Below are 22,884 nucleotides of genomic sequence, written 5' to 3'. Positions count from 1 at the left end.
AAGAATAATGGTGTCATATATTATTTAAAAATCTCTAATTGACTTTTCTCACCAGTTAACATGAGTCATCCTGAAAGTACAAGTGGAACCATTAACATTACCGTCAGTTTGGTTACGTTAAGTGTGCCAGTATCCTGCCTCTCCTGCCAGCATGTAAAATAAGCAAACTGTTACAACTGGCACACCTGAGTGAAGCCATTGAAGTCACGCACTATTTAACACCATGTTTAGACAGCTAGGAACTTTTTATTTTGCTTCAAGGTGTGCCACGGAGCCCAACTGGCTTCATGGCATCACATATATGTCTCCTAATTTTGATTGGCTGAGTGCTGTAACTGAACAACAGGAGAAGAATGCTTTCATGTCCAAATTATTATCATCAAGGTACATGACCACATGGTATCAGTGCTCAGTGTCCCTGTGGTTTCTAACCTGCGTGTCGGGACCACACAAGTTGATAAAATAACAAAAAAGAAAACTGTATGCTGCACAATAATCTATTTTGTGTCTTCTTGATTAAAATGATCTCATACGGTCTTATGTTTTCCAATGCAAAAAGTGTGGGGGAAATTAATTCTTTGACTTGGTCATAATTCATAAAAAATGGCTTTTTTTATGATGTATTATTCATTTAAAAAAAAGAAGGAAGATTTATGTATGTGCACACACTTGTTTGTTTGTAGCCTCCTCTTTAACCAACTCTAATGTTGCCTACGGTGAACTTGAACTTGAAACCTGAAAATAACATTTATCTGTTCATTTTTCAATTCGGCTGTCACAATGGAAGTGGTGGTGTATAAATGGAATGTTATGGATGTTATGCAAACTAAGAATGAAAACATATTTCATAACATAAATTGTTATTTTCAAATTATCGGGAATACAAATATTCTTGCATCCATATACTATATCCCATGTGTAGGCCTGTGTGCTGTCAATCAACAGGCTAAATCAAATGCAAAGCAACCTATGTAGCCACATCAAATGTCAGGTGCACAGAGTCCATATGCAAAGAAGGGTTTTCACACATTGTAAGTCCAAAACCCAGTTGGGATATCATTGTGTACTCTTGAGCGAGCTACTTTACCAGTGTAAATATTTAGTCAGCTGTATAAATGGGTGTTGTGTAAAACCTGAAAACTGAACTGGCACTGCAGAGAAAGAGCTGATGCCAAACAAAAAAAAGACTCTGCTGAGCATATTGAGAAAAAAAATACACAGCTGGTTGAGTTGCCTGTTAAAGTGAAAGCATGATGGCAAAAAATGTATATAAAAAAACTGAAGAAAGCTACACCTTTTCCTCATCCTAACAAAGGAAAATCCAAGGAAACAACTGTGACTGTAACCTGTGTGTGTGTTCACTTCTTAGCTGACTTGTTGGCTCCCTCTCATGGTGTGTAATATAGCCCTGCTCTGTACACACACATACACGCATGCACGCATGCACGCACACACACACACACACACACACACACACACACACACACACACACACACACACACACACACACACACACACACACACACACACACACACACATTAGAGAAACAGTACTCAGCCCTCCTGGCTCACCTTCATTACCCAATTACACTAATACACCCACCCTGCTTGTAATGAGTGTGTGGTCTGTACGACAGCCAGACTTGTTGTGTCTGCTCTTACCTCACACTGACACACACACACACACACACACACACACACACACACACACACACACACACACACACACACACACAGTCGGTCTGTTTGTGTATGGGTGAATTTTTCTGCCTGTGAATCACAAGTGGAGACTATATCTCACCAGTAAGGCAGTAGAGAATGTCTAGGGCTGAAACATGACACTTTAATGATCTGGAGAGCATCCAAAAACTGTACGCCCCCACACCTTTTTTTTTCATTCTCTTGTGAAACTTTGGCTGCAAGCAGATCTGCAGAAAAGACTTGTTTGTGCTTCAGAACAGTAGGGAACTGGCTGAAAAACACCATCAAGCTGACAGCCAGAGGGCGTCTTCAGACAGAGGTGGAGCCCACAGTGGGTGGACACCCACATGAGACATTCCTTGAAGAGGGAGAGAGCTGTAAACAAACATGCTTTGGCCCAGAGGCTCCCAAACTTTTCTGTATTTCTGTATCAGTGACCTGAGAGAAGAAGAAAAACTAATATGAGATGTTTGTAATACAGGATATAGTACAAAAAAACATTCTCTACATTAACCTTTAAAAAATTTACCTTTAAAGAGTGAAATAAGAGTGCCTTTGTCTTTGCTGGGAAGCTCATGGAGGCCACTAAAGGTCACTGGGTCCCTCTGTTGGATACTTCAGGTTAAAACGGCCCATATCTGGATTTTACCCTGTAGAACTGACACAGAGCTGCTTTTTAAGACAGTGTAATCAGATCAAATGAAACTAAATATGATTTACTTTAGGTAATGTTCATAATTGGTCCGAAAACTGGTATCTGATTTGCGGGATAATTCAGTTTTGGTGTGACCTCTAGCTCGTCACAGTAAAGCTCAGTCCTTGGCAGCGGCCTGGGTTTGAATCGTGTGCCATCCCTCTCTTTACCTCCTTTCCTATCAACCTCCAACTGCTCTTATATAAAATGATATAAAAGCGCTAAAAAGAACTTCAGATTGAAAAGTTGCATCAGCATTTGTGTAACTTTTGTAACTCCAGAGAGGTGGGGAAGTGCAACAGTCTTTTTTTCCCTCTAAGACCTTTTGACACATCACAGTATAGAAAGCACAGGTGAGGGTCCAGCCCAGAAGAATGTGGCATCAATGTACAAAGATGAGAACCTTCAAAATAACTAATGAATTTCGACAAATACTTCTCAACCTGCTGTCCAACTTAGTCTTGTGATCTTCTTCAGGTGGTCATTGGCCACATATCTGGTTACGATATGGTAAAAGCTTGGGAAACAAGTAAGTTGGACCCAATAGAGAATTCATTTTGTGTTGTTTCCCAGGTCAAAAAAGAACCCTCAAGCTTAACTGCAAACATGTTGGACTATAAGGCTGTAGATACGAGTCGCTGGAGTGATGACAACTTACATGATGACTTAGATCAAATGGGTTCTTTTTTCGTTTTCATCATTCAGGTTCATACCTCTATTTTGGGTTTCTACTACAACATGTTTACATTCTTTGATGTTCAGCGGACACATTTTTTTCACACCCCACTCTCTTATAGTAAATGACAAGACTGTTTATACAAAAACAGAGTCAGAGTGCCAATAAGTTTATTTCAATTCAGTCAATATTGTTAAAAAAAAAAAAAAAAAGCCATGACATAGCTTGGATATTTTCTTTGTACAACATCACACTCATGTTGAAATGATCTCTGAAAAACATCCTGCAAAACATCCGCAGAGAGAAAAAACAAGTAAGGCAAAGAGGAGATGGTTTACCTCAAATTAAAATCCAAGCAGGCAGGAAATTAGCCCATTTTCTTCTCAAGATTCTAATGAAATGTATAAAATTTACACGTTGAATTCTGAGCGATCAAAACAAAAATATTTACAATTCCTTTTATATCAAATTTGTGTCATTAACAAAATGTCTGAAAAAACATGGCAAACGGGAAGAACCAAATACAAATTCTGCTTAGTTCGAACTAAAGCACTTTTGGAGCTACTGTATCAGAACATACATTCACTACCTTAGAGATCAATCTACATACTGAAGAGAACAGGAATTCATTTCATTGCTACTCTCCTCATTCGTTTTGTCATAAATATCTTTCCTGGTGCCCAACTGCACATTAGTGTCCTTCATTCTGTATGCTATGGAGAAGGAAACAGTGAGAGTGTGTGGTTTCTTTTTTTTACATAGCTGGAGTCATCCTATCCACAGTGAGACCAGTATAATGTGCCCCTTTTTGGTCCGCCACGTGTAATCCAAACTACCGCTACAGTCAGCCCGACCAAAGATTTACTTCATGCTTCAAAAGCCTCCTTGAATAGCTGTAAGCTACATATGGATAATTATTTCTTAGACCGCAGGTTAGATGTTTCCTGAGCTGTTACTACTGCAGCCGCAACAGGAAAATCCCCTACAGTTCTACTGAGCTGAGCTACAAAACTTGCCTATTTGAGGCAATGAGGAAATCAGAGCATGGATACCAGGTAGCTTTACCTGCAGTTACACTTGTTTTTGATTTATTTTTGAGCAGCTCGACATTAAAAATAAAGCATCTCTCACTTGATATGTGAACCACTCAGGTTTGGATTAGCTTCTACTTAAATACTTGAGCCAAAAACACTGAAGCTTCAACACTGTTTACAATGCCTCTTAATAAGCCAAAAGACAGGGAGAAAACTGCTTCTCAGTCTTCGTTTTAAAGCAATCTTAGAGCGGTGTCAATATCAAAACAGACAACAGAAAGTTAACAAACAGCTTGTGACCTTTCGCCTGCACGCAGAGAGAAGGTCAGCTTGAAGGTCACTTATCGGGGAGTGCGTTTGACGAGGCTCCCGACATTGATAAGCACTGATACATCTGTCTGGTTGCCTCGCCGTCTCACAACATTCATCAGCAAATTAAAAACAAAAGCGATTAAAGATGAAAGGAACGCTGGTGACCTTTTGCTGAATCAACCAAAAAAAAAAAAAACAACAACAAAAAACAAAACAAAGAGGTCTTCATAAAAATCGGAGGGGGAAAAATGGTTACGAAGGGTTCATGCATTTGGGTTTTGCTCTAGATGAGGAGAGAAGGAAAAAGAAGTCCAGAGTTTTTTCTTTCTCGTGAATGAGCACATCAGTCCTGGTGCTGAGGGGGGGGGGGGGGGGGGGATGTAGGAGAGAGAGAAAGAGAGAGAGAGAGACAGACAGAGAGAGAGACAGACAGAGAGAGAGAGAGGGGTTACAGGTGAGGAATGAAGGGAGGAGGTCAGAGCAGAGGATCTTATTTGACCAGCCTCTTGGCTACATCTCCGTAGGCTATCTCAATCTCTTTGTCACTGGGGCAGGTGTTAGTGAACTCTTCGCGTGTGTAAGCGGTGTTCAGGTACTTCCAGATGGCCGTCATGTCTTTGGGGATGTCAAAGCCTCTGTACTTCTTGGCCACCACCTGGGAGAAAGTATCAGAAGTTATTAATCATACCATAAAGTATTTTATTAACTCAGAAAGAGATTTTAGTACTGTAATCCAAAATCAAAATTACACTTCTATAATAGTTTGTGGAATTGTAAAGCTGAAACTATTAGGGCGCACTCACACTGTCCATTCGACCTCAAAAGGCACACCGACAGAAAGTGCTTTAACAGGTTTCAAAAGCCTATTTTTTATCAATTATAGTTTGTTTTCCATGCCTCTGCTGAGATAGAACAGCTGATGGTTGACAGCAAATGGAAGAGAGAGGGCGACACATAGCAAAGGGCTGCAGGTCGGAGTTAAACCTGGGTCGCTGCAGTAAGGACTTTTAGGGTCTACTCACACTATCCATTCGTAGCGTGCCCATGCACGATTTATGGCTAAAGTCTAGTTCGTTTGACCAGTGTGAGTACAACTGTTCCGTGTCTAGGCACGGCACACTTCCTGGCTGCCGCCCAGTTGAGAGAGGTGGGCTTAGTAAAGCACGATTGCACATGTCAAGCACAAGCATGCGCACATGTATGAGTGATGATGTATGAGTATGAGCGTTGACGGAGGTCCTGATGTCTATTTTGTTCCCCGCTACAGACATGAAAGATGCCGCCGAACGGTTTGCGGTGGTCTGATGCAGAGGTGGAGTGTTGACTGTAGTTTATAATCAGATAAAAGTATTTAAAAACAGTCGGACAAAACGAAATCTCAGAGGGATGATGATGTATAGGCAAGAATCAATCGAGCCAAGGGCCGGATCATTTCAAGTGGGCCTGGGCCGCAGGGGGAGAGGGAGGGGTAACAATTATGCTAAAGCACGGCACGAATGGACAGGGGGAGTGCGCCATTAATCATTTAATCAGTGCAACAGAAAATGAATTAAACTATTTTGATAGTGAAGTAATTGCTTAAGTCAGTCATGAAAAGAAAATGCCAAAGATTCAGTTCCAGCTCCTAAAATATGAAGACGATTTGCTGCTTTTCTTTGTTGTCATGATGGTAAACTGAATATCTGAGTTTTGGACAAAACAAGATACTTGAAGGCATCAACTTGTTACCATTTATTTATATAAACCAAATGATTAATTGAGAAAATTGTTCTCAAGATTAAACGCCAATGGAAATCATCAGCAGTTGCAGCACTACAGAGTTGTATCAACATCCTTGCAACAACGGAAAATGTGGTTTGTAGAAAAAGGTTTCATTTTCGTTTTGAGAAACATAAGCACCCACAATATGACTGAAATTAAAACTATTCTCACCCTCATTCCAAACTCATTTACAGTTTTTTCTGAACTGCTAAGACACGCATAATGAAACGATAATGAAATAATAAAGATGATTAACAATAATGAAACTTGATCTTCATCATCACCTTCTGAGCACAGCAGAAATCGTCTCTCTCTCATGTGTAAACATTTCTTCATTGGTTTCTTTCTTTCAAATCCTTTTTTAACCACAGTGATCACAGATCTCATAGAAAGACCAGAAACTCTACAAAAGTTATTTGGTTGCTTTCAACTTCTTTTTATTTGTATTAACAGTAGTACGCATTCCTGAGTTTGAAAAGTATGGAAATGAGCTTAGGTCAAAACCTAGTTTATGGCTGTTTCTTCTTTACAGTATTTCAACAGGGCACCGAAAATACATGAAAAAAGGTGCATGTGCAGAGTACAGCCTTTCCTTCATTTATTTTAAATCTCTCATCAACTCATCTTTGGAGAATATAATAAAATTCATGCTGCTATTGGCTTGCTCACCTCTTGGCACATACCATAATTATGTAAAGTATCAACAAACAGGTATATACAGTAGCTCAAACTAAGGTTGCAGTGGTTCATATTGAAAGCTATATTTGGTATTTTGTTGTACATTGTGTCATGATCGATCGTGATTTTTAGAGCCATTTTGCAAACACAATGTGCCATTTGGCCAGTGACATCCAGTTTAGGCCTGTGTTTGAACTGTTCTGAAAATCTAACTTCTGAATGGACAGATTGTGTTACGACAAATGAGAAAAAGGTCCTGCATACCTATAGTCCACTCACCTACTGTATTTTGCCTAATTAAACTCCTTGTTTGGAGCATTTGGGTGAGTAATCACTTCGTTGCTTGACTGATATCTTTCCGACCCCCCCTTTTGGTTTTTGTTTGACCTGTTTGAGTGAGTGCTTTATCATTCTTATTGGTTTATGAGGTTCGGTAACATTATGCCTTAAAAACGGCCCTGCAGTCTCATACAAGTGTTTCCACTGGCTGATTAGGCCGCGACAATCTAAACGCACCAATAGTTGAAGTCTCTTCCACCCAGACCGGCGCAACAGGAGCGTGAGGGAGATATCTGTAGTACAGGCTGTGTGCTCCCAGGGAAGAAGTCAACTGAGATATCGCAGCAAAGATTCAGTGATGTTTAAAATCCTCCTGTGCTCACCTTGACTATATGCAGCTTGGGCAGCAGGTTACAGTCAGCAAGGGTCATTTCATCCCCATCCAAAAACCTGCGGTTGGAAACCTTGACGTCCTCAATGCTGTTGTGGTCGATCTCGTCGGGCAGCGGAGAGCGAAGATACTCGTCAAGCTTCTGCAGTGTCTTCAGAAGTCCGCGCTCCAAAGCTGCAGGTAGATAAGAGATATTACAAAAATGGTTTGATTATATATTCAGTATTAGCAAATAATCTTTTAAACATTGTTGTTATAACTTTTCCAGAGGCCTCTTACTGCAGCTGCTATATGCTGATCACCCACATGAGGGCAGCATTTCACCAGGAGACAAGCCCCTGTGTGCTTGTACACTGTGTACATTATGAATGCAGGAAACAGACACACCATGAACACGTGTGCAATCTAACACAATAGCACTATAATGCAATGGTGCGCTGCTGTAACCAAAACCATCTTGTTAAAAGCTGTTACTCACCACACATTTTTATTGATTGCATTTCATTGCACAGGTGTTATACTTGGTCCTCACCCTATCTTTCCATCAACATGAACATTCATTAATATTATTCTATTGTTGGGAAATATGACAGGAATGTTTGATCTGGTTGTTCAACAGTAGATTTCACCTGTTACTTCAGAAAGCACTTATCATTGAACCATGAGATTCAGCCTCGGACCCTGTTGACACAGCCTTGGCTTTCACATCCATGGCTCAATATTTTCCCAGGGTGGAGACTAGCCAACTAAAACATGACACCGATTCTTGGTATTTTGTGCCTACCATAAACTTCCTTTAAAAGAAGCAGTTGCACATACTGTTTCATTAAGGATCCAACAGAATAAATGACATACATAAACATATGTTTCCATGTTTATCCAGTAATCGTATCTGTTAAATTGTTGATAAAACCAGCAGAGGTCGGGGTGCATGGATCAAGAACAGGAAGGATGAGATTGAGAGCACTAGTTCATTCTCAGGTTAGCTGCTGTGTGGTTTTTCCAGAGAGCTCCACCAGGTGAGACGTGGAACAAAAGCTCTGTGTTCCTGAGTGAGGCTGTAAACCACCAATCAGGGCAGGGCTACCAACGTCACCTAGCAACCAGAGAGCTCCGCCAACACAATTGGAAGGTTTCTGGATCTATGCTCTTTGCCAGCGGACTCAATTGTGTGTGTGTGTGTGTGTGTGTGTGTGTGTAATATAGATACAACTGTAACGTACCCTCATTTGCATCTGGTTTGGAGTTCTTAATGAATGCTGAAAACTTTGCAAAGATGTCCATACCAGCTGTGTTTGACTCGGGGTGTCTTGCACCAAGCTTGATGTACCTGCACACAAGCACACATACAGGTAAATACACATAGACACATATATAGGATAATCATGGAAATGTCCCCAAAAATGATTTCATAAAGAGTGGGAACCCTGAGTTTGGAACACTTGCTCACAAACAGTCATATCATTTAGTTTATAAAAAAACCAACAAGTTATTTTTCAAACAAAATACACACTTAGGTTTACATCTGAGTGAGGGGCTGAACTACAATTCAAAATTTCCAGGACAAGATAGTTGGTCATTTTAATCAATTTCCAGGTTTTTCGGGATGAATGGGAACCCTCGAAATTCTGGTGATTTTCAGCTATTTCTTACTGAAAACAAGCCCCATTAAGTATTGTTTGTATAGCCAAATCCTAGTACAGCATATTTCTGTCATAGACCTGAACAGTTTGAAAATGACCATGAACATCAGCTTATATAAATACCACAAACATGTCCTGCTAACGTAAATAATTACTAGAACACCAAATGCCGCTGAAAATAGTTCTCAACAAATGCAGTTTCTTCAGTTTGGGTAATGCTGCTTAAAACTACAGTGCCAAACTGTTTGTAGGCTAATTATTATTATTTCTTCGAAACATGAAAGTATATATTCATGACCCATTTCTGAAGGTCTCTGTCCACAGTAGGGGAGCTGAGAGAAGCCAGAAAGGTCAAGAGACGACCTGACACACTGTTGGTTTTGCTCTTCATGGCGTTGCCACGGGGATGAGAAAGCACTCACTTGGGTGGGCAGAGGACATCCTCAAGGAACTCCTCGATCTTGTTGACGTCAGTTTTCACCTCGCCGTTGAAGGTGACGAAGGGTGGGTGTGTGCCCGGGGCCAGGTTCTGGAGGTCTGCAGGCTTCCTGGAAGACAAGTGGACCAACTTTAGTGGATAGAAGCAAACGGAACAAAGCCATGCAGCTATGAAAGAGTTGCTTTCGTCCCCACATATAAGTAAGATGGAAGAACTGTAACTGAGACAAGATCCATAACTAGTATGCTGTTCTCTGGTTAAACACATCAAAACGATGCTTATATTTTGTATATGTATGTATATATATATATATATATATATATATATATATATATATATATATATATATATACATAGTATATAGTTCACACAAGTTCAAGCAATTGAGAGTGAAAACCACGTTTTTTTAAGAGCCATCCAGCCCTCCTCCTCCGATTATAGCTGCTCAGTGCTCTGTCTTTAACTGTGCATGTGTGTGTTCGTCTGTCTCCATGAGTGTGTTTGTTTGTTCCCTTCTGTGCGGCCTTCAAACCAGCACATTATGTACCAGATGTCTCTAGCAGGCAGGCGGGCAGATGACAGTGACACACACAAACAAAAAAAATGAGCATGTGTCAAATGAGTAGTGTATACACAACCAACTTCTGAAATCCACAGAGCCCAGACGCTTAAATCCCTTCAGTATAAAGACGACATAACACACAGCTGTTTGCCAGGCGTTAGCCGGCAGACAGTGTGAATCCTCTTTGATCTATTGTATCTAGCAACAACATCAACAAATGGTGCAGGCTTGTGGTATATTTTTGGCCCAATCGGTGGCTGAATTTTAGGACGGACCATCTGAGGGCACAAAAAATGGGAAATGACTTCAACTCTTTGGCATGTTAAGGGGAAGTGGCACCCTCAGCCAATGATATCGCTGAGGAGTGGGTTGAAAACTGCCTTGAGACACATCAGAGAAACAAATATTAACACGGCAGCCTTGACCCAAGAGAAGACATAAACTCAGGGGAGGATAAGACACTTCCACTTATGGTGTAACAGCATGCACAGTTGTTCCATTTAAACTACAATAAAAAGAGCCATAAATATTGCAAACGCACACCTTTTTTTGCAATACACAGGCACTTTATGTTTACTCAAGGTTACAGAAACTGTATAGTATGGAGTCATTCTTCTTCTCTGGAAAGAAATAAAAACGGCACCCAGTAGTTACTCCAGCTGAACACAGGGTTGTTTGAGAAATGGTTAAACGGACACCGCTAAATAGGCGGACATGCTAAACTGTCTTTGACAGGATATCAGCAAGCTCCCTTTTATTGTCCCTTGCACTCTGCTAGGGAAAATGTATGCAAATATACTGAAACCTATGGACTCATGAATGTACAGGCATTTTAAAAACTAAAAAGGAACACTGCACAACAGTGGTACAATTACATCTCTATTGTGTTTATCAGCAAGCAATAGTCACAACGTTCCAGAGGAGGAGAAGCTCTGCGAGGAACCAGCAGCCACACGGATGAACCACGCAAATAATCTCTGAGTCAAACACACATGACAAAGAAAGGCCGTATAAACCAGACTTCCATCTGACCATGTCTGAAAATAATCTGGTACTTGCTTAGTCCTGCCTTAGCAAGTGGAAAAAAACATCTCACACACACGCACACGCACGCACACACACACACGGTACTGGAATCCACATAAGAAAGCACTTTCACTTGGATTCAGAATTGCAGAGGATCCCTGTTTTCTGATGCCTGTGGTGACAAATAACATGTTACCCACCAAAAATCTAGACAGGAAGTGAGCGGAACCTTAAATAGCCTCTCCAGAATCTGTGCGTTTATTTTCCTCTGGACTGAGAAAGGGTCATGGGAAAACCAAATAATCAGTGTGCATGTTAGAGGTGGGGCTGGATCAAAGTGTTACAGAGTCATCAAACCTTGGTGAAAACGCCCAGAAAAACTGTACTGGTGGCTATCAAAGGAAGAAAAAGGAGATTTTTTTTTTTTTTTTTTACCCTGGTTGAATAACCAATGAAAAGAGAACAAGCTGCAAAACATGAAGATAAAAAGAGAAGAGAAGAATGTGGAATGGCAGTAGGACCCACCTCTTGAGGTCCACGGTGGTGACGTTGAAGACGACTCCTTTCAGCCACAGGATCATGAAGAGCCTCTGGGAGAAGGGGCAGTTCCCGATGCTCTCTCCATCACTTCCCGCCTTAAATAAACACACAGAAAGCAAGTTAGAATAAGAGTAGATTAACCATTCCTGAAGACAGAGAAACAAAACAATGGTACCAGTTTTTTTCTTACGGAGAACATTAGGCACAGGGAGGGAACATCCCAGATTAAATTATTGCAAGCATAAGACACAAGATAGCAAACAGAGATGGAGCAGGTTTCTACCACTGATAGCATGTGAGTTATAGCTGAGACCGAAACAAGCAGGCAATCCTGACAGAGATCACATCCAAGTTGCACAACCTTTATGGCCCAGGGCATTTTACTGCACTCTCCCTGAGAGAGCCCATTTCAGACAACGACTCTTTCATACACATTACAAGACTTAAGTAGGAGGGAGAGAGTGGACAGAGTAAACCCACTCGTCTCAAATACTTCAGCGCACTTCCCCTCCGTTAATGTGCGGAACTACTGTCCAAGTAGTAAGAGGAAACTTCTGGAGTGATTAAGACTGGGAGCGCCTCTTGTTTCCTCTTTTGCTAGACTGCACAAACACAAGACTGAGCAGTGGCGCTGGGAATGGTGTATCAATGGAAGCGGCGCGTGTCCCCCAAATGAATGACGAACGGTCATCGGTTACCACCAGGCCGACTGAGTTTGGAGAAGAGATTTCAAGCATTTAAACAGTCGCTGTCTGATCACTTCCATCCATCCATGCATCCATCTTCAACAGCTTGTCCCCAACGCGGTTGCAGGGGGCTGGAGGCGACCCCAGCTGACATCAGGCGTGAGACGCCAGTATATCGCAGGGCAATAATTGACTCTCCTGCATCAAGACATAATCTTTCAGGAGGAAATCGCGACGCATCTAAGAATCCATTTCCGTCCCCACTTTTTTGGTGCAGAGCTACGTGGCTCCGTTGATACCAAGCCTGTTGAGGTATGCCATTATCCAGACAATGCAGGTCAAAGAATGCACCTTATTCATCCATTTACAAGGACGAGCATGGAGGTCGTTCAAGTATCAGCGCTCTGGAATGCACCTCTTCTTTCAGCGTACAACTGTAGCAGAGCCTCTGAAACGTCTGAATATTGTTTTTTGTGTCTTCAGTCACTCTCCACATTCACTCTGGCCTCTGCATCTGTTCTGAGGTGATGCAAAAAGACGCACACATTAACTTGGAGACTTATAAGAGAGCGCTGAATAAAAATTGGATTCAAATCAGTTTGAACTCGACCACTATCTTAACAGAACATTTGTTTAATAACGGAGATGACGGTTCTGCTCCGTCTTCAATAGTGGACTTTGTTCTGGAGTGTGCAGTGAGTCTGGCAGTTCCTTGCTGGCGCGGACAGGCTGGCTGCTGTGTGACGCCCAGTGGGATGGCTCTGTTTGATCTGCCTGCTGGCTCCCATTGTACTGTGGCTGCCCCCCACCCCCACCCCCACCCTGGATTCAATATCTGAAAAGCTTGGATTAAATCATTGCCTTTGTTCAGCAAATGAAAGTATGAAAGTCCCCTTTTCACCTTGCATGATTTAATTCTAAAATAAAGCTTCACCCATGGAAGTGTTGGGAGCATCGTGGTTCATGGACTAGACTAGCATTAGTTGATCCTTAGTGGATCAGACCGACATCAAATGGGATGATTACTCTATTTTCCCCACAGCGCTACACCTACAGAGAACCATTCAGTCCTGGATCAACAGTGGCGATGCAGCACAGCAACTGTTCCCATGGCAATGGCCAGACATATATGACATGGAAAGAAGAGCACACAGTGTGGAGGGGATTACCGAATCACAGGTAAAGCATCTGAATTAAGCTCCCTTTCCGTAGGGACAGAAATTCAAAACCACATGACGCAATGCCATTTGTAAATCAAAAGATGTTCGCAGTACTTCAACACAATGAGCTGCTGTTAAAGCTCAAGTTCTGTGTCTCAAGTGGCCAAGAAGGCGCCCATGGAAGCTCAGAAAGACATTTCACAATTTTCTTTCTGTCGTCGGAGCCATGGCAGTGCTTTACCCTCTTGGGTCAGCAGAACAGACTGCAGCTCTCTGTCAAAGACACTTACAGCAGATATAGATATAGATAGACATACACACAACCATAAATAGGGAAGAAACTTGGTATCATAGACATGTAGGAGACAAGTGGTAATAGATGCTTTAAGTGGGAGGAAGAGAAAAACATAGCAAACATCAGAGGCTGTGTGCCGTTTGGCACACTGCTCGTTTCTTCATCCTTCCCTCTTTATCCCTCTTCCCTTATCCTGGGCCCCTCTGTGGAGTCAGTGGGGGGGGTTGGGCATTTGGGGAGGAGGGAGAAACTATTCCAGAAATGTCCTGTTACTCCCGCCGAAGAGGGGGCTTTGTTTAGTTTAAGTGATGATGCTGGTGGAGCCACATTACCGTCGGCTGTGACACAAACGGCTTGTTAAAGAAGGACTGCCCCACATTTCAGTGTATGACGTGAGGTAGTCTTCAGCAATCATTATGGTAAATAACATTTCAAATGTAAACACCTTAGAAAATAAACTTGGGGGATCGATGAAAATTAAAAACAGGAATCCAATTTATAGCCTGTGGCCTAAATTGAGTATAAGGTATAAGGATTATAGGACACCCCCACAAGTGTTGTCATCCTCCACCCTGCTAACACTTTCCAAAGTGCCACTGTTAAAGTGTGACATTCAGAAAAGGGCTTCTGGAGAACCTACTATACAGCAACAACACAAAGCGCTTTTTGTTTGTAGAGTTTTTAGTACGTCACTAGTTAGCAAGGAGGAAAAAAAACACCCCAATAAAAACGCAAGCAAGGCAAGAAATTATTTCAAGTGGGCCCTTATAAGGAAAGGCACACCAGATGAAAAAGTTCCCCTTTTTCCAAGAAGTAAAGCAGCGAATCCAAATACAAGCAGTATCCACAGGAACACTTAGCTGTGTCCCGTGCGTAGCCTGCTATTTCGCCTTCTGTATCAAAAATGAAACGTGTTGCAGACAGTTACACCATCTTACACAGAGATTCACACAGTTTTCCTCTGATGTGAGCGGCTATAATAACAACATCTGGGGCACAGAAGCTGCGACAGCTGACTGCTGCTAACAGACTCTCAAGCTTTATATGCTCAATGGATGGACCGTAAGTCAACAGATGCTTAGTTTATTTAATGCCAAACACACACAGCTGCCCAGTGGAGAGTGTGAGTCATGCTCAACTCGGATGTTATCTACGAGTCTGTGTCGAGGACAGTGTGGCCCCACAGCAGAACAATGAGACCTCAGTCAGCAAGTGGTGTCTTTAAAACACAAAACACACACACTGTTTGGTCTTACCCCTTAAATCACTTCCCCTGTGATTATGCTCACATAGCCGCTGATGTAATGACCAACTTAACACATTTCAGGTGTGATCCTGGGCCTTAACCACTTAGCTTGCACATAATAAGACCATGTATGCACTTTCAGGTGTGTGCACTTTTAAAACAGGCACAGAAAGGTATGCTCTTCACAGGAATAGTCCTGTAACATTTTTACAAGCAGCCACATAAAATGCAAGAGCTGTTAAACTTGACCTCTACTTCTTTTATTCTCCCGCTTTCTCAATTATTTACAGATATTTCTAACAAGACTGAACTTTTACGTTTTCTCAACTGATGATGTGAGACCACAGTTACAGTAGTCAGCACTCGGGGGACAATGGGTCCTGTTCAGGCAGGGCAGGATCCTCCCAGTCTCTGCTCACAGCCTAATTTTAGTAACATAGCTGCCTTGCCTTGCCCTCCCCAACACACTTCATATTCTATAATTGGGTGGGCTGCTCAGCAAGTTCAAGCCACACTTTGACCGAATAAGGAACTGGCGATGTTACAAGTGCTGAAGCTTTCCTCCTCCTGCTCTGACACACAGCAGGAATGTCCGTTTGAGAGTGGGCAGTCATGGTAACGTCATGGCAACGCCTCTCCCCGTTTGCTGGACGAGTATACAGTCTGGGCTGAGGTTAGGATCGTAACAAGACTGAGCAGTTGAACCTAAAGCTGAGCGTTTTAGACAGGGTTACTGGGCCCATGGCGGTCTTCGACGACTTGAACTGAAACAAATTGAGGGAATAAAGTTAGGTTCTTGACCCCTATGCTTTTTGTAATACGTCCGAGTCCAAAGGCTCGTCAGATGTCAAGAAAAGCAACAGAACAGAAGCCCTGCATGTGGACTGATTTGATACCTAGGTACTAGCCAAGACAGAAAAACTCAGGTCGTCAGCATGAATTACAAACGTTGTAAGCAAAACACTAGAGAGGTTTTGAAGGCCACTTACAATATTTTTCCAATCAAGAGGCTGATGTTTTGTCTGTTCAGGCATGTAAACACTGAAAATACAAGTATTCAGAATTGCAAGCCTGAATAGGGCTGAGACAAATAGTCGATTAATCAGTCGAAAATAAAATAATCCATAATTATTTTGTTAGTTAATCGTTCTTCGAGCCAAAATACCATCCATCCAAGTCTTGTTTCCAGTCTGCTTTTTTGTGAATAGTCTTATCTCTTTGGTTGTCATAAATGTATCCAAATCAAGACCAAAATAGGTGATGCTTTATACCAGTGGTTGATTTTTCAAACATTTACCCTCTTTGAAATCATTTTTCAGTCAAGTACCTCCTGACCAGCACACAACGTGTTAGAAAAAGAAAGGAGTCAGAATGACTCGGGGTCTACTGGGTGGGGCTGAGTCCTGAGACCACGCTCAGAGAGCTGAGTGTACAGAGGAGTCAGATCCTGCTGGAATATGGAAACACCATCACTTCCTCGGTGGGGCTCTGACTCACGCTGACATCACTCTGTGGAAACCTTAAGACCTCTAGTCAGACACAGGCCTACTGTGCTGGAGCACAGAAGCGCTGTCTAAGAACCTCCAGTTTCTGTGGAAAGTTGAGTCCAAAAGGGGCTTACAGATACAAGCTAAGTCAATAATTTTAAACTGCTGTTAGCTCAGTGTAGAAGAGATAAGACAAACAGACAGTTTAGGTTTCTGGAAGCACAGGTTTGGTGATGAGTAACACAGATCCAAAATGATGGGAAAACAAACAGCCATGTGGGAGATCAGCATGAACCAACAATCACCCTCGCTCTGACTGACTGTTGTTTCAAGTGTCTAACACAAACACTGAGCAGCATACTGAGACCGGCACCAGCTCCAACTCTCCACCCACTTACACACAGAGCCCAGGCTGATGACTAGGGCAGACTAGTGTTTTCACACACACACGCACACTGACGCCCCCCACTTTTATATTCATCCTCCCTGTTTTTCTTCATATTTGCATAGCAAATAACATGGAAAACTAGCCTCTGCGTGTCTACCAAAAAGTATCTGGAACTTCTTAGTTGTACAAGGCTGATATCATAATTTTCAACCTAAATGAATCCTGTGGTGATTCCTTCAGGACACATTTCTCGTGTAGACAGCTATGAACCAACCCTTTGGCATAGACACAATGCCAGCACGCTGTTGCAACACATGCCAGATATCCTGCACGGCAGCAGAAGCCTGCACTGTGGCCACACAAACACTGGCCTCATCGGTAATTCTGAGCAGACAGTGCGTCTCACTTTGGCCACTCGCCTGTTGCGTCCACTCTGACCTGTAATTGAATTGTCTTTCAGTACCAGTCTGGGACAATGCTGTCTGGCTTTTAACATCATAATTTATTTTTTATTTTTTAAATCAAACATGCGAAACAATGGGAGGAGCAAGTCACGCACAAGACTAAGTTTGCATGAATGTAGACTGTATAGTTATGTATCATATTACCACATGTAATGATATCAGTGACCTAAGACCGGTATGGAAATATTTATTTTGTTTTTTTTCTGTCTTTGAAATAGTAAATATTACCCCTTACTGAGATTATTACTGAGAACATTAACAAGTGAAGGGCTCCAGTAGTCTTCTTCTATTCCATTTGGGATACTCCACGGTGCACGTTGATGGAGTGATGAGGAGTCAAAAAAAGATGCCCCTGTCATCCTATCCTCCATGTTCAGGTGCTTCACTGTGGGTTATATGTAGGCTCTGCGATGTAAAACACAGCACGTGAAACACAAGCAGACTGGATCATGTTGAGAGTACTGATTGAGTTACGCGTGAAGCGAACGGGTGCAGATTCTCCTCATTTAAGGGGTCACACACCTCGTTCTGACAGCGAGAGACGATGTAACAGAGAGGTAGAGTCAGGGCTCGTTTTTCCTCTGCATCCTGATCTGCTTAGGTATAATTGCAGCAGTTACCTGTACAGCCCTATTAGCAAACAAGTAAAACACAACAATCCATGAACTAACAATTCTCTCTGTTGGGATCAAATCTTTAACGTCTTAGATCCATGTTGTTCTAGGGTGGCCTCACTTCCTGCCCCTTGAGGTCATAGGAGAAATGCCTCATTAGCCATTGGCTCCCTGATTGGGCAGGACAAGCTCTTCCTCCTCCTCCTAACAGGGCGAATTAAGCTTTCCCTCAGGATATATTGGCACAACATGATTTCATACTTATTTTAATTTTTTTTATTGCCACACCCTGGACCGACCCAGCCTTTATTCAACTGAAAAGAACACAGCATTCTGAACATGCTGTCTCGTGAGAAAAAATGCAAAGATTGATCTGAAAGCTCCTCTTCAAATCTGTAAATAATAACGCACTGCCAGATCAACTAGGCTGGTGTTCTGAGTCGATCAACCGGACAGTTACGATGAAGAAGAAGTGACAGGCAAGGTGCTGCAAAAGCAAATCCACAGTGCCAAAATAACAGCTCAGCAAAAGCACTCTACACCAGTAACAAGACATTAATCTTTGTCCCCTAACTCATGATGTTGACTGCGGTATTGCTTTATGCTTTAGGAAAAAATTAACTGCTCTATTGATTTTTCCTATAAAACAGCAGTACTCAATATCCTGCAATACCTACAGCACAGTAACTGCTGAAAAAGGCCATCTTGTTTCCATAAAACAGCACATCACAAGACATGAGTCTGATTGTCACATGTTGCACAATATAACAAAAGCAACTCTTCCCACAGCCTTTAGGCTAAACTTAGATGAACAGAATCTACTGTCAACTAAGCGTTCAGGGAGCGATGCATTAATAAACATATTTTCTCATGTCCAAAGAGACATAAATCTGAGTGGGCATTTATATGTGTTGAGCATTAATTCCTCCTACAGAGCGTACACCCTGATCATCCCTACAGAAGTGCTGCTTTGTTGGTACCTTCCCCCGAACATGTTGCAGGCTCCATCCCCCCGGTTCCCATGGAACTGTCCTGAAGGACGTACACAAAACAGTGAAGGGCTCTTACGCCATCCAGACTTTCAAAGCACTTTTCCAATATGTTTACTGGCTCGGCTGTTACTGCTGGCACGGCTGTACAAGTCTGGAGGCAGCAGAAGGTTTTTTTTAACCTGCAGTGTGACCTTGGCACACTTGCATACACAAGTAAAGCCTGTCTTTTTCTCTTGACTCTATGTTCTGTTCACCGTCATAGAGCCACGTTCATATACTGGTGGAGAATGACTAACTACACAGCTCTATATAACTGTGAAAAACTGCTGGAAAATATAAAACTTGGAATGATTTAATGATGACACATAAACAACAGTGAATCTTCTGCAACGTGATGTCAGAGGAGCTTTCAAGACAATTGCTGATTCGATCTGGTAGTGCTGTAATCAAGAGAGACGGATGGATGGGTCTCGGTTTATACGATTTCAAACAATAACTCCACTGCAACCTTTCATTCTTCTCAGCTTCATGTCAGAGTAATATATGTCCCAACTATCACAGCATGTGAATTCATCAAATTTAGGGTATAGGGTACTTCAGAAGTGCCAAGTGTAGCAGACACAGGTGGATGCTGGGAAGTAAACCCCTACATCTACTACTCATGTGCAAAACAATATCTAATCTGCTGCACTGTGATGAGCTCAAGGGTCGATCTTCGCTCTTACAAAGTCATTACATCGTGCTCATTTGCAACAGAGAGCTATATAAACTGACAATGACACGTCCACTCCCTCAAAGATGAGCACAATGTTAAGCGTTTCCATAGCATTGTGACAACTGTAGCTATAAACACTACGGGTAGAAAAGTTGCAAAATCATCAGAGTGCCTCTAAACTGGGACAGTCAGCTGCTTCTAACGGGTAAACAGTGTTTACAGACACAGCAGCAACTCATGTTCTAGAAGCTTAATTAGTCCGCTTTTATATGTGGCGGTGCCCTAACAGTTCTGACACCGCTGTGTGTGAAGAGAGAGTGCACACAGTTCGTTATCAGCTGTTCCCAGAGGCCCGGCTCGCGGCAGTGTGCCTATGGCAACCTGCGTGCCTGCCATTGTCTCCCATGACTGTGTTTAATGCAGCACAGTAAGAACAACGGCTTCAATAATATATGTGGACATGTCACACTGGCACATAACACACCGCCGTGCAAGGGGTATAGAGATAAAAAACTATCTCACACACATAGAGAAAACACACAATGGGAGAAACTTGTGTGCACAACGTGCAGTGCTACACAGTCCAAGGAGGGGGGGACTGAGGGGGAAGAGTTGGACACATGTGTAAAGCTTCCAGGCCCTGTGGATGATGTAACCTCTCCTGTAGGCTGTGAGAGGTGGTTAAGAGAAATGGTGCTGGCCAGTTGGTTTCCATTTGTTCTGCCGCCTCACCGAGGGGCCTGCTGCTCAACCTCACCAGTGCCTCGCCACAAAGGCTCCTCTTTAAGGGGTCAACGGGAAAAACACAAAGGGTTTTTTTGTATTTCTACCGAATCTGACAAACTGGATGACTCATTCACAGCTACTTCTGCAAATAAAGTACAACTTTTACAGGCCTGAGCGAACAGTACCCCAGCCCAAGACATTGGGCAGGTACACACGGTTACACATGCATGATTTGATGACTTTTTTTTATTTTTAAAAGTGGATTTGTAGGTTTTTATTAGCTTAAACACAAGTAATAACTCATCTTTTTGCTGCAAGCATCCACCATCCCCATAACCATTGAGTGCTGTCTTCTGGTCAGTGCCACCCTGCTCACTGCACCATCACCCACAGCCTCTCCCCCTCAGGAACCCATAACTCCCTCCCACTCCCCCAGTCCTAGCCCCAGCCCCACGCTCCAATCTTTTTCTTTCCTCTGCCATTTTTCCCGCCCTGCAAAGCAGCAGGCTGAAGAAAGGAAAACAGCCATTCACCACCCATCACTGCCGAGAGAGACAATTTGATACATGATCACTGCTGATATCATTAAAAAAATAAGGATCCGAAGAGAATCCCCTCAAGCTCTCTAATCTATCATATCGAAATGTGCTTTCCAGAAGGCAACACTTTCAGATAGGAGACATTAAATAAGAGCCAGTGTCTAAAACACTGATGACATATGCACACAGCATACAGTAGCAGCACTTCTCTGAATGGTTTTGCCATATCAGTGAACTTGGAAAACTGTGCATCCCAACACCACCACCAAACTAGTCCAGATCTTTAACGGCACATTAGAGATTACAAAGAATACTGAATAATGTATGTACAACATAATAATCCATAACTCTGTGAAGCTGCATATTAAGAAAGCTCATTACTGCCAGTGTGATGAAAAAAAGACCCTGTGAGTCATTATAATGAGTCAGAATTAGAGAGGAACTCATTATTCTTGATATACTAACTCACTATAATGTTTTTTTTCCATCACACTGGCAGAAATGGGCGTCCATGGTACAATTCATCAATCATTTTAAAAACTGCATAAAACCGCAGCCGGTGAGCACATGTCACAGTGATGACTTATGGTCCACTACTACTGAGCTTTTGTTAAGGAATTAGCGGCCAGTTTTCAGCATGGCAGGCTCTTCTTCTTCCCCCCACGATGGGAAGAAAAGCTGCATCCGCCCTGCCTGTGACACTGCAGGCTCCACATGGCCACAGTGGAGAAAAGACATTGTATGGATCTTAATAAAGAAAAAAAAAACGCCCCCCTACCCCCCAAAAAACAAGCATATGCGACACAAAACCTTCCTTCTGGCTTTTCTCTGAAACGGAGAACCCCCTCCGTGAATGATGCGGTCTTACCTTCACAAACAGCTCGATAACGGGCTCGTTGTCCCCCTTTACTCCGTTCTGCGGCACCGACAGCGACATTTTGGGTGCTACTTTTCTGAAGTTGTTGCAAACAAAGATGAGTTTTCTTCTTCGCTACCACGCCCGACTTTGCTCGGTCCTCTACTCTCCGCACTGAAGCCCAGTCGGCGCTTTTTCTCTCCCCGGGACAGAAGTGTGTTTGAGCGGCGCGGACAAAGAGGGCAGCGGTGTCTGCCAGATACGGGTTTGTTGCTATTTAACTGAGACAAAGCTACACACACATAGCTGGACCCGCGCGAGGCTCCGTACGGTTGGGCGGTGATGATGAGGACGGGTGGGAAGAAGAAGAAGCAACGGGAATATTTAAAGGCGTGATGTCATCCGAGGCGCACACACACACATGTGGGCGTGTCCGAGGAGGAGGAGGAGGAGGAGGAGGAGGAGGAGGAGGTCTGTCTTAACCTTAACACACGCTCATAACGTCATTTGTTTAGTCATCATATGCAAAACACATAACTCCATTTCTATTTGTTTGCACTCCAGGGAGTATCAGTCCCCTTGTGTTGGGATACTTTGATATCTAAATTGAGTTTTATTTTAAATAAAAAATATATTTTACTGTACATTCCAGATAATATGAGTCAAACTGGTGTTGAGTTATTTTGATATCTCAACTGATTTTTATTTTAATAACCTTTTACTGTACATTTAAGATAATATCAGTCAAACTGGTGTTGAGTTATTTTGATATCTCAACTGATTTTTATTATAATAACCTTTCTCATTTTTTTATTGTACATTTAAGATAATATCAGTCAAACTGGTGTTGAGTTATTTTGATCTCAACTGATTTTTATTTTAATAACCTTTTTTTTTACTGTACATTTAAGATAATATCAGTCAAACTGGTGTTGAGTTATTTTGATATCTCAATTGATTTTTATTTTAATAACCATCT

At 42.3% G+C, this 22,884-nt stretch overlaps 1 protein-coding gene across 1 annotated transcript; it reads right to left on the bottom strand.

The window, feature by feature from the left end:
- Positions 1 to 3,225: 3,225 nt before the first annotated feature.
- Positions 3,226 to 22,251, bottom strand: clic4 (chloride intracellular channel 4). The gene is made up of 6 exons (XM_083923689.1): positions 21,918 to 22,251; positions 11,723 to 11,832; positions 9,593 to 9,718; positions 8,751 to 8,857; positions 7,520 to 7,701; positions 3,226 to 5,073 (listed from the first exon to the last, which is right to left on the bottom strand). Exons 1-6 carry the CDS (start codon positions 21,984 to 21,986, stop codon positions 4,909 to 4,911), a joined length of 759 nt encoding a protein of 252 aa, XP_083779815.1. The 5' UTR covers positions 21,987 to 22,251; the 3' UTR covers positions 3,226 to 4,908.
- Between the last annotated feature and the right edge of the window lie 633 nt (positions 22,252 to 22,884).

The sequence above is a fragment of the Echiichthys vipera genome (genome assembly GCF_963691815.1).
Source record: "Echiichthys vipera genome assembly, chromosome: 12".
In the NCBI taxonomy this organism is placed as follows: domain Eukaryota; kingdom Metazoa; phylum Chordata; class Actinopteri; order Perciformes; family Trachinidae; genus Echiichthys; species Echiichthys vipera.
This window is presented reverse-complemented; position numbering and strand designations above follow the sequence as displayed.

Excerpts from the sequence above, each read along its gene's own strand:
- clic4 (XM_083923689.1), bottom strand. The coding sequence starts at position 21,986 with ATGTCGCTGTCGGTGCCGCAGAACGGAGTAAAGGGGGACAACGAGCCC. Across the intron at positions 9,719-11,722 it reads ACCACCGTGGACCTCAAGAG|GAAGCCTGCAGACCTCCAGA; the intron begins GTGGGTCCTACT and ends CTTGTCTTCCAG. Across the intron at positions 8,858-9,592 it reads GATGTCCTCTGCCCACCCAA|GTACATCAAGCTTGGTGCAA; the intron begins GTGAGTGCTTTC and ends GCTTGTGTGCAG.